General features: G+C 43.9%; 1 protein-coding gene across 3 annotated transcripts; it reads right to left on the reverse strand.

Annotated features, from left to right (window-relative positions):
• Positions 1-1310: 1310 nt before the first annotated feature.
• On the reverse strand, positions 1311-13127 carry LOC119312677 (intersectin-1-like). Of its 3 annotated transcripts, none has more exons than XM_037588425.1 (11): positions 12670-13127; positions 11535-11670; positions 10445-10663; positions 10124-10347; positions 8970-9041; positions 8438-8517; positions 8239-8311; positions 7937-8154; positions 2011-2810; positions 1681-1915; positions 1311-1591 (listed from the first exon to the last, which is right to left on the reverse strand). In XM_037588425.1, the coding sequence occupies exons 1-9, from the start codon at positions 13036-13038 to the stop codon at positions 2579-2581; spliced, it is 1623 nt and encodes a 540-aa protein (XP_037444322.1). In that variant the 5' UTR covers positions 13039-13127; the 3' UTR covers positions 1311-1591; positions 1681-1915; positions 2011-2578. The 3 variants fall into 3 exon arrangements, with proteins under 3 accessions (XP_037444322.1, XP_037444321.1, XP_037444324.1); XM_037588424.1 differs by having other exon boundaries at positions 8239-8314; XM_037588427.1 differs by lacking the exon at positions 2011-2810 and having other exon boundaries at positions 8239-8314.
• Between the last annotated feature and the right edge of the window lie 897 nt (positions 13128-14024).

Here is a 14024-nt window from a genome sequence, read left to right on the forward strand (position 1 = left end):
AAAATATGGAACATTTTATAAATGTAAGTTTTACAAAAAAAATTGAAGAATTTTTTAAAAACACAAACATTTTTAACAAAAGAGTAAAACATTTTTTTAATGTTGAGGTAATTTAGAAACAGGATTTTTTTTAAAAAAATTCAAACATTTTTCAAAACAGGAACATTTTTTTTTGAATTCTGACATTTTTTTAATATTTGAACAAAAAATAAAATTCTGAATGTTTCCATAAATTTTTAATTCACAGAAAAACTGTAAATAAAGAAGGAAAAAATAATATAAAAGAGAAAGAGAAAGGAACAGAAAAAGAAAATAGAAATATAACAACAAAAAAGGGGAAAGGGGCCGGCCAAGATTTAATAATACAACTATTTGCCTTTGTAACTCCTCAAAAAAAAAACTATTTGTCTTTGTATAGATACACAGTTAACCCCGGGTGAGATAGGATTACTTTGGTCACCCTCATGACCACATTTCTCTTATTAAGTCGTGGTACAACAAGACAGGTTAAATTTGATTCGCCATCACTTGGCAAATGTCCTCCTATTGGTAGATTATTTGCATTCTAGACCGGTGATTATCAAGCTGCAAGCCAAATGACAGTATAATGCCTTAAGGATTCGCATAAAAGAAAAGAAAATGTGGATATGAATCACTCATAAAAAATACTATGGATATAAATCAGGTATGCAGGCTTCGCCTTTTTTCCATTGCAAAATTGTTTGCAGCATTTGTCTTGTTTTTATGACATCTATCCAAATGTTCCTGGGTGATACAAAGAAGAATTGTGTAGATTTGCCAGCTTCAGATATAACCTTCATTACCGATATGGCCTGTCAAAAACAACACGTTGCAAAGGAATGCCAAGAAGAAATCACTGAACATTGGCTTGAGGTACCACTTCTACATGTGCATAACATTCTTCACTATCATTCATCTCAATAATAAGTATGTTGTGTAATAAGTTTCACAAGTTTATCCCGGGGCAAGCATTCATGCAGTTCTAGAAAAAGATCCAATGACTACACTTCGGCATCCAACAGCCATCAAGCCGGCTGATAAACATTTATGATAAGAAAAACCTCCAACTGTATGAACCTGAATTTCTGAAATTTAACTAAATGACGCCAACAAGTTTTATTTTGAAATCAAATGAAACATGTACTAAACTTCTGTTAAAAGTATATATAAAAATAAAAGGGAAAAATCTGAAACTTCATGAAATTGTGGCTACAGAACCAAGAACTTTTGCCACTCCTAGAAAAGCCTAGAAATAATAAAATATCAACCGAACACATGTGCAGAGAAGCTAAGAGACAGGGTTCAATCAATTCAACTTTTTATTACAATGTTTCGGTGCTCCAATGTAGGATGGATCAGTTACAAAGTTAAAAGAAAAAGAGGATGGATCAGTTACAATATGCTCAAACGTGCAACACAGCATTCCACAGTTCTAAAGAGATCCCTACAAACGATGATGGCAAAAATACTTGTGTGTAACTCAGTATCCCACAAGTTAAAAAGAATAACCAAGTAGCTGCAGTCAATGCTTGCAAAATCATTCCAGTATTCCACCGGTTCTAAAGAGATCCTACAAATGAAAAGAATGGTCATCATTAGTTAGGAAACCTTAAGCGCTTTTAGCCAGCACCACATTAGCATAAGGAAACAACTACATACCACTCGTATTAAGTAGCTGATCAACCGTAAAATGGTTTGAGAGCGTCAGTGGTCTTGGAGGAGGACCAAAAGGTGCCGGGGCCAAAATTTGCGGCATGGGCAGTGGCTGCGCCGGTGGCAGGGGACTACTGTTCCAACGAATCGATGCTCCTCGAAATGTATGTTTAAGGATAACATAGTACAGCAACCACTTGAACGTAATATTCAGATACGCCTCAGACTGCTTTTCTGTAAACTGAGAGGAATAAAAGAAGATGAAAACTGTTAGTTAATATTGACGCATGTTAGTTACGCTACACATTTATATAGTCAGCACTGGTTTGAAGTTACCTTCAGAGTTAGTTTCGACGGAGCATGGGATAGCCAATTACGTCCAAACGACCATTGAGACCCTAATGAGGTTTTGACGTATGAACGCCATGAATATACTGCTTTGAGTGCAGTTGACCGTTTTGCTGCAGTGGTCCAGTTAGGAACATACTTTTGACCAATATAGGTATTTAAAGTATGCTCACCACCAATGTACTCAAAATGTAATTCACCCGTCAGCCAAAAGGAAAGGCGCTCAGCTGGAGTCATCACAGCTACATGGTTGCAAAAGTATGCTCTTTTCCGCTTGTTGATGCTTACATTCGGCAATACTCTCACACGAGTTTGTAAATCATGTATCAGAAGTTCAACCAACGGTGGTAGCTTGGGAAGTGTGGTGTTGTCAATTGCAGTCCCAGCCGGTAGATATATGCCAGAATGGCCAGCAAGGACTCTCATTTCATCGAACTTCAATATGGATGATAAAACTGTACCAGCATTTGACATATTCTGGTAGTAGCGACTAGGATGAAATGCGGCTGTACGCACTGGATTTCTGAACATTAGCTTATTTGAAGTAGTATCATACTCAAGATCCGCTAATGTGAAGTATAAAAGGCACTCGTTTTTCATGATAGGTCTCCAACAGGCCAAAGAACATTTTAACAATCTTAATAGCTTTTAACCCTAAAGAGATGAAGTACTGATCCATACCAACGAAGTATAGAGCAGGATCTTGGGGGAAAGTCACCACGTCAAACAACTCATCACCCAACGTGGACATATATCGTTCAAATGACATAGTAGTTGGAGGAATTGAGCTGCAGCGAAAGTGAACTGATATTTGAGTTGCAGTACCTGTTAGAATATAGAGTTGTAATCTCAACCTCCTTCCTTCTCTTGTATTCTACCCAAACTCTTTCTGTCATAACCTTGTACGTCAAGCCAGGCTTCGGCCACGCATCAATATAAACTACCACGCGGCTCCCTCGATGGAGTAGGAACGCTTCATATCTTTCATGGTAATCAGAGCCACCTCTTCTCATACATCTAGCCACAATCCAAAACCCTAGAAACCACACATCATCGTCTCCATGGCTTCCTCCGCCTGCGTCTCCCTCAATCTTGGATCGCCGCCGTCTGAGAAGCTCGCAAGAGGTAATTTCATCCTCTGGAAGACGCAGGTCCTCCCAGCCCTGCGAGGCGCGCAGGTGACGGGGCTCCTGGACAACACCGATGCCGCTCCACCCAAGATGGTGGAGATCACGAAGGCAGACAAGACCACGACCCTAGAGCCGAATCCCCTATACGGACCCTGGATCGCCAAAGATCAGCAGGTTCTATCATACCTTCTCAATTCCATGTCTCCAGAAATTCTTGCACAAGTTGTTGGGAAAGATTCCACCTTTGAGCTCTGGACGACGGTGACAAATCTCTTCGCCTCACAATCTCAGTCTCGGATTACTAATCTGAGAATCGCCATCACCAATACCAAGAAGGGCTCGATGTCAAGCTCGGCGTATATGGCGAAGATGAAAAGTCTTGGGGATGAACTAGCTGCTGCAGGTCGTCCCGTATCTGATCCGGAGATGGTGGACTATATTCTGGCTGGACTGGACCGCGACTACGACCCCGTGGTGGCGGCGATCGGCGCTGTCAAAAACATCATCACAGCCGACGATCTTTTTGCCCAGATTGCTGCCTTTGATCAAAGGATGGAGATGCTAGGCGACTCATCTTCAGGCGGGTTCTATTCATCCGCTAATGCGGTCTACAGAGGCCGTGGCCAGTCCCGTGGCAGATCTCGCGGCGTGGAGGAAGAGGCCGTGGCCGTGGTGATCGTGGTGACCGCGGTGACCGACAGTCGTCTTCCTCCAATGGAGGCGGCGGATTCAGAGGCCGTCCTCGACAGCAACAACAACAGCAGGCTCGTGAGCAACAGCATGACTATCCAGAATGTCAGATATGCTACAGACACCATCCAGGAGGTGCACGAGTTTGCTGGTGGCGTTATGAAGAAAACGACCAGGAAGAAAAGCAGGTGCATGCAGTCTCCTATGGCGTGGACACCAACTGGTACGCCGACAGTGCAGCAACGAACCACATCACAGGTGAACTTGACAAGTTGACGATGCGGGAGAAGTACAATGGAGGCGACCAAATTCGCACGGCAAGCGGTTCTGGTATGGATATCACACACATTGGTAGTTCAATTGTTAAAACCCCCGTGAAAAATTTACACTTGACCAATGTCTTGCATGTTCCTCAAACCTCTAAAAATCTTGTTTCTGTTCATCGATTCACTCTTGATAACAATGTTCTTATTGAATTCTATCCTTATTTTTTCTTGGTTAAGGACTTGAAAACAAGGAGAGTCATTCTTAGAGGACGGTGCGTGGGAGGACTGTACCCACTCATATCATTATCATCATCATCATCTTCATGGTCCAATAAACAAGCAAATATTGTCACCAAGCTATCTACATCAAGGTGGCATAGTCGTTTAGGTCATCCATCTTCAGTCATAGTTAGATATGTTCTTAGCAAAAATAAACTCTCTTATGAGCCTAGTAGTGAGTCAGTTTGTGATCCGTGTCAGCAAGCAAAAAGTCATCAATTACCTTACCCAATTTCTACTAGTGTGTCTACTGCCCCTTTACAACTTATCTTTTCAGATGTATGGGGGCCAGCTCCTATTTCAGTTGGTAGATTTTCCTATTATGTAAGTTTTATTGATGACTATAGTAAATTTACTTGGATTTATCTGTTGAAAAAGCGATATGATGTATTCCAAGTTTTCCTCAATTTCCAAAATCTTGTTGAACGCAAACTGAACTCTAAAATCATTGCTATGCAAAGTGACTGGGGTGGTGAGTATGAAAAACTAAATTCTTTCTTTCAAAAGCTTGGCATATCACACCATGTATCTTGTCCTCATGCTCACCAATAAAATGGATCCGCTGAAAGAAAGCACCGTCACATAGTTGATATGGGGCTTGCCTTGTTAGCAAATGCTTCCATGCCGCTTAAATTTTGGGATGAAGCATTCTTAACTGCTACATATCTCATCAACTTGCTTCCAAGTAAAGTTATCAAATTTGAAACACCCATTACACGACTTCTTGGTGTCACACCCAACTATACATCTCTTCGTATTTTTGGTTGTGCCTGTTGGCCCAATCTTAGGCCTTACAACACACGCAAACTCGCTTTCCGCTCAAAACGGTGTGTCTTTTTAGGCTATAGCCCCATGCATAAAGGGGTCAAGTGCCTTGATGTTCCTACTGGTCGGGTGTATATATCCAGAGATGTTGTATTTGATGAGTCTGTGTTTCCCTTTGCATCCCTTCATCCTAATGCTGGTGCACTTCTCCGCAAAGAAATTCTTCTTCTTCCTTCACATCTTCGGTCTTTTGATCATGGGGGCGACAACAATTGTACTAACCAATGTGATGATATTCCTGCTGGTACTGGTCTTTCTCTTATGCCTGTGCAGGTCCCTGGAGAAAACGGTGCTCAAAATGACCAAGATCTCGAAAATATGGCTGGTTTTGATCCTATATTTCATGCTGAGGAAGGAGACGAAGCTGGCACAGATGACGAAGAAGATCTGGCGGCGCCTGCCACCCCTGCACGCGCGCAGATCTCGGATCACGCGACCGCATCCGCCTCGGATCAAGCCCCTGATGGCTCCAATCCTGGATCCAGGGTGGGCCACTCCCGTGCTGCCGCGTCAGCTTCAGGCGGGACCAGCAGCGGGGCCGAATCCCCCTCGCCCCGCGCGCCAGCGTCAGGCGGGACCAGCGGCGGGACCAGATCCTCCCCGCACCACGCGCGCCTCCAGTCGCGGTCGGGTGGCGGATCCTCTGCGCCAGTGCCTGCAGAAGGGGCAGCCACACCAGAAGCCACAGGATCCCCTGCGCATATGACGACAAATCAGTCCACTGCATCAGCAGATTCTGCTGGATCTTCTGTGGCAAGTATACCAGCGGTGCAGCGAGAGGTTTCTTCACGTGTTATGACCCGGCTACAGAAAGGTATACGGAATCCTAAAATTAGGAAAGATGGAACTATACCATATAGAATGTTGTGTATTTCAGGAGAACCAACATCGTTGAAGAATGCACTTGATGATCCTAAATGGAAAAAGGCAATGGATGAGGAGTATTCTGCGCTCATGAGGAATAAGACTTGGCATCTTGTACCAAATCAGAGAGGTAAAAATATTATTGATTGCAAATGGGTGTATAGAATTAAGAAGAAGGCAGATGGCTCCATTGACAGATATAAGGCACGTCTAGTTGCAAAGGGCTTTAAGCAACGTTATGGCATTGACTATGAGGACACCTTTAGTCCCGCTGTGAAAGCTGCAACTATCAGACTTGTGTTAGCCATTGCTGTATCCAGAGGATGGAGTTTAAGGCAGCTAGATGTACAAAATGCGTTTCTGCATGGTGTTCTGGAAGAGGAAGTGTTTATGAGACAACCACCTGGGTATGAGAGTAAGAAATTGCCACAGTATGTCTGCAAGCTTGATAAAGCACTCTATGGTCTAAAGCAAGCACCTAGAGCATGGTATTCCAGATTGAGCTCACAGTTAAAATATCTTGACTTTGTTGCTTCCAAGGCTGACACATCCTTGTTTATTTATAACAAGGCAGGAGTAGTCATTTTTGTGCTTATATATGTTGATGATATCATAGTTGCAAGTTCTTCACAAAATGCTACTAATGCTCTTTTGCATGATTTGAGCTCAGAGTTTGCCTTGAAGGACCTAGGTGATTTGCATTTCTTCTTGGGTATTGAAGTCAAGAAAACTCAAGATGGTATTGTGTTAAATCAGGAAAAATATATTCTTGAGCTTCTGTCTCGCATGGGGATGAAAAATTGCAAGCCAATGCCTACACCTTTATCCTCCTCAGAAAGTCTCTCAGCATATGAGGGTGAGCCACTTCAAGAGGAGGAGAGTACAAGGTATAGGAGTACTGTGGAGCACTACAATATTTAACTCTCACACGTCCAGATATCTCATTTGCTGTCAACAAGGTTTGTCAATATCTTCATGCACCTACTTCTGCACATTGGTCAGCTGTCAAGAGGATTGTGAGATATGTGAAACATACTATGGGAATAGGACTTCATTTCAAACGGTCTAATTCTTCTCTTGTGAGTGCATTCTCTGATGCTGACTGGGCAGGATGTAGTGATGACAGAAGATCAACTGGAGGTTTTGCAGTGTTCTTTGGATCTAATCTTATCTCCTGGAGTGCTAGAAAGCAAGCTACTGTGTCACGCTCAAGTACAGAAGCTGAATACAAGTCTTTGGCTAATGCAACTGCTGAGATCATTTGGGTTGAATCACTTCTTGAGGAATTGGGAATCAAGAAAAATCGGATCTCATGTTTATGGTGTGATAATTTGGGAGCAACATATCTGTCTGCAAATCCAGTGTTCCATGCCAGGACAAAGCACATAGAAATTGATTTTCACTTTGTACGAGAAAGGGTTGCGGCAAGGAAACTTGAGATTCGATTTATTCCTTCTAAGGATCAAGTGGCTGACGGTTTTACAAAAGCACTACCAGCAAGACCATTTGAAGAATTCAAGAGTAATCTTAACTTAGGTTAGTTGAGATTAAGGGAGGGTGTTAGAATATAGAGTTGTAATCTCAACCTCCTTCCTTCTCTTGTATTCTACCCAAACTCTTTCTGTCATAACCTTGTACGTCAAGCCAGGCTTCGGCCACGCATCAATATAAACTACCACGCGGCTCCCTCGATGGAGTAGGAACGCTTCATATCTTTCAGTACCAATATAAGATCTATGGAACTTAAGTAAACAAAGTCAAGAATTTGTATCCTTAATATCCCACATTATCATTTAGAGCTGCAGTACTAAAATAAAATCTATGTAATTGAAGTAAACAAGTTAAGAATTTGTATAGTACCTTGAAGGTGGTTGACCACCTCGCAGCCGAGGACCGATGTTCCGGTTCAGAAAACACAGTTTATCTTCAAGGTATGCATTGCGATTATTGAATCGGATAACTGCATCAGATATTTTGACGTTCTGTTTTTGAAAAGCCGCATACACGATCTGTTCAATTGTACAGTTGTCTTCAAATTGCATCGGGAACGAGCGGAAATTTCCAATGCGGAAAATAACCTATAATTTAACTGATAGTAATATGAGTGAAGTACTTGTAATCAAAATATGCAACCCAAACAGAAAAGGTAAATCAACACTGACCTGAATTTTTGAGATCCCAATCATCCTGTTAGAGGATGATGATGACGATATTGTCACCTCTCTAACAGGCTGGCTGCTGTTGGGAATTGTAGGAGTTAAGATATGAATTAGAGTTAAACCATGTTAAGAATTATGACACAATAAAGAACATATACACACTCAGAGAGAGAGAGAGAGAGAGAGAGAGAGAGAGGATTACGTGTAGCAATGGTTGTTGGTAATTGACTGAACCTCTTGCATGTCTACAGGCCTTGATTTTGACGCTGTGTTAGTAGAAACCTACAGCCAAAGCAAAGATAAATAACATTTCAGTGCAATCAACACATTTCAACATCCTTATGTATGAAAACAAAAGTGACAAGTTGTTCTAAATTTAGTACACAGATTAAAGACAATTGGCCCTCTGAATTGTACAGCTATGTTAAACAAACATACTCAAATACTTCGATTCACTGCATTTGCACCATAATGCATTCAGAAGCATAGCAAAGTGAAACAAACCTAGCTACTCAAAGCATTTCACAGATCCATTCAAAAGCGTAGAGAAGTGCATGTTGAAGTAACGTTCCAAAGAATTCAGTCAATGCATCACAATATACAACAGTACAGAAGTACAGTACAACATTGTAGTTATCTTTTTGCTTCAGTACACACTTTCAGAAATTACCCGAAAGGGCAGAAGAATGAATATCATAGCTCATTTTCTTAATCAAGATTACAGAAAACATTACCTTACACTTATCAGCAGACATACTTTCTGAGACTTCGTTAAACCTGTTGTCACACCTACTCTTGTAGAGAATCTAGGGCAAAATAAAGAAATCAAGTCAGACATGATCACATGAACACATACAATTTGCAAATCTGAATAGCTGATATTAGGTGTCAAGTATTGTAGCTAAGTGATAGAGATGAATATGTCCAATTGGTATAGAACAGTACGCTGCAGCTTATAGTTGTAAAACATCACATCATTTAATGGAAATGTTGTACCAACAGCTAAACGAGTAGGATGAGAAATGCAAGTAGAATTGAATCAACAAAGACCTCGCTAAGATTCCTAAACATACAAATAGTTATGCTTCTCAATATAGATGGACCTAATTCTTGCACTCAGAATATATGTTTGCATTTACATAGCAAGGCATAATGGCATATTGCTATAGAGTACATAGCAGCTCCTGCATCTTGGTGCGATGGTAATCAGTCTTATCCCTGGAATCCAGTATTTCCTTTGCCAATGAACCTTGATAAAGATTTAAAACATGTTCATGCTACACATCAGGACAGCCAAAAAGCATGTATGATGTTGCAAATCCACATTGCATTTTTGCCCCACGATAATTTAGCTAGAAATCTAATGGCATCACCATTTCCATGATTCTATGAGAATATGAATTCAAACCTGTGAAACACTTACCCGAGCATGATTTAATTACTATAGTGTTCATATATATATTCTGGTTTAACATATTAGTTATTACCTGTACTACCATCTATGTTTTTAAAGCGTCCCTAAGGCGACGCCTAGGCGTCGAAGCGCTCCCCCTCCGCTTTGGGCGCCTAGGCATCCAAAGCGCCCGCCTAGGCGTCAAAGCGCCCCCCCCTCCCCCCCTCCCTAAGGCGGTAAGGCGTCGCCTTAAAAACATAGACTACCATGATAAGATTCAAAAAGTATGTGATGCTTGAGCTGTTCGAGAAAAAAGATGCTCCCTATTCTACAGAAGTTTAATTTCTCGTGAACTATGGAATGGAAAATATTGAACAAGAACCAAGTTGCTGAGAGCCAAATCAGAACAAATTTGGATTTACTTTTGTTTTTCTAGTATTTTAAATGTGAAAACTCCAAAAATATTTTCATTAATTAAGCATGATGAGTAAATACCTTTTTATCGGCATCTGAAGCTTCCTTGAACTTCGCTTCAAGTGCATTTGGTTCCTCTTTGCTAAGCTGGACAACCAAATGTTTCTCCAATGCTGGGACCTTAGGTTTTTGTGGTTCAGTTTGCGTAGTGTCATCATCAAAATGAAGAGGCCTTCGATGTTGTCGCTTCACAGATGAAGGAGGCATTTCAGGATGTGGTCCTTGCATTGCTCTACTTGTAACCCCTACAGCAAGTATGCAACAAAACCAGATCAGTGACAAGGGGTTTTCTCATTATTAGTGCTCAAAAGAATGAACAGAACAGCTTCCTTAGATAAGTACCAGCACTTGGATGGGGAGCCAGGCCACTAGGGTTTTCTGCAAACTGGCCAGTAGAGGGTAGTGAAATTCCCTCCGCCCAAATACCATCTGGTAATACATCAGGAAGTGGTCGCTGCTCTCGGAACCTCTCCATTAAGTACACAGCAAAACAAAATTCCTTGAAGGACAGCATCCCATCCTTATCCTGGTCGGATAAATCCCACACCTTCCTTAAGATATCTACAAGTGGAGAGGGGCAGAATTTTAGAAACTTATTGGCAGGGAACAAAAAGAACCACTGTCCAGAGAGAATTGGGCATCAGAGGTAAATTTCAGTGGGAAAACAAGCTAACAAACACAGACAGTATTTATCTGATGCAGTTTGTTCATCAACCGTACCAAACGTAGCAAATAGAAATAACTAACAATATACTCCCTCCGTCCCAAAATAAGTGACTCAACTTTGTATATACTAGCTCTAGTACAAAGTTGAGTCACTTATTTTGGGACGGAGGGAGTACAAGATTGTGGTAGCCCTCTGAGGCACTAAACTCCAATAATACAATCGCAGGCAAACATAAGAACGCATCTTTGACTATCGAGAAACAATAGGATACTGATGACGGGATAAAACATGATCAAATATGTCAATTCAAATTGCATCTAGCAAAATAAAATAACTGAGCAAGTTAACAAAATAAATGCATATTTGTAGGTATAGGTACATGCAAAAAGAGGTCTAATGATAACGAGCAGTAACATGACCCCCAGTAGCATGGCACCAGCAGCCACTGAATTTGGAATGCAGACAAACTAATGAAAAATGTAACAAAATAACTAGTCATCTAAAAGGCAATTTTCATGGCCAAAAAAAGTAAAGCGCAATAACTGCAAAAGCAGGATGCCTTTTCGAACTAAAATTTGAACTTGAACTTACATAAACAGATTTACTTTTTTGCATGTTGCACCCTGCATATAACTACCACCTAGTTATTTGCTTAAATTACTGCAATGTACCAAATTCACAGGCACACAAAAAGAGCACGCAGGCCATCATTCACAGTATCTGGAAGGAAATATGGTAAGTATACATGGAAGAGAGAATCACTACCTCTTGGCAACCGCCAACTTAAAAACAAATTCCTTGCCTCTTCACGAGTAATCTTCTCATCTCCATCTCTGTCGACCTTAATAAACACAATCATATATTTCCTGACATCTGCTTGAGTGATCTTGGTCCATGGGGCCTGAAAATGTTTTTGATTGAATGCATTGCTTTAGATCAGTCTATTCACGCAATATTGAGATGTAAGTTCTGCAAGTACAGTATTTGAAATGCTAACAAGAACCATGATGGAGAAGATATACTTTGCGACGTGTGGCTCAACTTTCTAATAATCAAACCATACTATTTCCTGCTGTAGGTAGTTGTGACTAGGTTCTCAAAGCTGCTACCCATTGCACATCTAAAATCATTGACCCACATCCATTTCTTCCGGTTAGCACTTGAGCAGCAGATATTGACCAAATCACAGCTCAAGCTTCTCCAAAGAAATGTGGGAGGTACAAAGATAACTAAGCTGAGCATTGTTCTAAATCTCGGTTAGGATGACAGCAGCATAGCTGCTGACCCAATTCATAGCTCAAAATCTGCATCACAAACCTCAGTTGCTCCCAATTCCTAGCGTAGCAGTGACGCCGTGGAAACTTATGTGCTTCTAGCTAGCTAAGCTACTCTCCTCCCTAAGTTGGTAGCCACCAGGCTGTGGAGCAAGCAAGTTCCAAAACTTGACACCCCATAAAATTGCATGACATTAATGCTGCGACAAAAAAAAAATACATCGTGTGTAGGCCGACGAATACCACTACTGTCCAATCAAACAGCAACAAAACCGCTTAATTCACACGAACCAAAACGAAATGATGCCATTGTCTACTGCTTTCTGTTTCGCTCTAACGAAACTCCCCTGTACATGATAACTAGAGAGATCCATCATCGAAGACCCCAAAATTAACGCGCTGACAAAACAACAGATCGCATGGTAACAACGAAGCAGTGAAAGGAAAACGGGAGAAATTGCTAAAACAACAGTATCACAGTCGTCCTAGTAGATGATTGAGCGCAGAGGGCAGAAATTAATAGCAAGAAATTCTCCAGGTCCAGGAAGCATCAGACCTGAACAATACAAGTAGAGTATGCAGTGATAACAGATTAATGGGTGTGATGGTTTCGGGAGGTAGCTTACATAGCAGGGTAAAATGTTGTAGCCGACGTTGATGAGCAAGCGGTTCGCGCCGACGTTCCTGGCCCCGGGACGCGAGAGGTGGGCAGGGCCCTTCTTGGAGACCAGCGCGGTGTCAACCTTGGGCGTCTTCTCCGCCGCGGGCAGGCCCGCCTGCGACGACGTGACCGCTGGCGAGGGCGTAGAAGAGGGCGCGTAGGCGTACGCCCGGGCCGACGGAGTCAGCGCGGGCCCGGTGAAGACGACACCATGCTGGCACGCGCCCTCGTGTGTCCACGGCGGTGCCGACTCGCCTGGAGGCGGCCACAGGAAGTCGGTGGGCACGCGGCCACCTCCGCGTCCTCTCGCCCGGCGCCGGTGGTTCGCGCGCATCGTCGCGGCGGTCCCGGGTAAGACGATGCCGTGCTGGTGCACGCCCTCGTGAGGCCATGGCGGTGCCGACGGCCCGGGAGGGAAGCCGGTGGGCGCGTCGCGCCCTCCCGCCCGGCGCCTGCGATTCGGGCGGATCATCGCGACGGTTCCGGCCCCGAGACGGGCAGGTCGGGCGAGCTGCTTCCTGGAAACCGGCGCGACCGTGGGCGCCTTCTCCGCCGCAGGCAAGACGAAGGGGAACGGTCTCTCCTCGAGGTCCTTACCGATAGTCGCGGACGACGGCACCGGAGTTGGTGGAGCGGAAGCGGGGGGTGGGCGGGCCGGTGAGGGCGCGGGGAATGCAGGCCCGCAGGGGTACGCCAGGGGCGGCCAAATCGGCGCGGGCCGGGGGAAGACGACCCCATGCTGGTCCGCGCCCGTGTGAGGCCACGGTGATGCCGACGGCCGCACGAAGGCGGTGCGCTTCCGCCCGCCTCGGCGTCCTCCCGTCGGCGCCCCCCGCCCGCCGCCGTACGCCTGGCTCCGGTCTCCGCCGCCGCTCCCGAGGCAGAGCATGATGATGAGAGGGCGAAGGAGGGAGGAAGAAGGAACAGGTGATGCGGGGAGGCGATTTTGGCGAGGAGGCGAGAGCGCGGCCGAAATGCGGCGGAGGCGGCTGTGAGTGTGGTTAGGTGGAGACAAAACCCTAGCGCGGCGGAGGCGGAGGCGGAGGCGGAGAGGGGTGTGACGGTGTGAGTGCGTTTCGCTCAGGTTCTGCCTGGATGGTGCGATGCCCGGTTTCAAAAAGGCCACTACTAGGGGCCGGCCGGCCGGCCCAAGTTTGGGCCGGTCGGGCCCCAGCCAGCCGTCCGATTAGGTTCACGCCGCGCATAAAACCCGATACTCAAAAAAACGAAACCCGCATAACCAGAACACCATATCGCCCGAAGTTAATTCGAGTAAAAGACCATTGTACCCGAATAGCCCGAAATAAGTTGCCAACCCAG

The sequence above is a fragment of the Triticum dicoccoides genome, chromosome 5B (assembly GCF_002162155.2).
Source record: "Triticum dicoccoides isolate Atlit2015 ecotype Zavitan chromosome 5B, WEW_v2.0, whole genome shotgun sequence".
Lineage (NCBI taxonomy): Eukaryota > Viridiplantae > Streptophyta > Magnoliopsida > Poales > Poaceae > Triticum > Triticum dicoccoides.

Coding starts and splice junctions, on each gene's coding strand:
- LOC119312677 (XM_037588424.1), bottom strand. CDS start 13,038: ATGCGCGCGAACCACCGGCGCCGGGCGAGAGGACGCGGAGGTGGCCGC. Junction 11,671..12,669: donor ACAACATTTTACCCTGCTAT/GTAAGCTACCTC, acceptor AAACATTTTCAG/GCCCCATGGACCAAGATCAC. Junction 9,042..10,123: donor CTTCAGATGCCGATAAAAAG/GTATTTACTCAT, acceptor ATTTTGCCCTAG/ATTCTCTACAAGAGTAGGTG.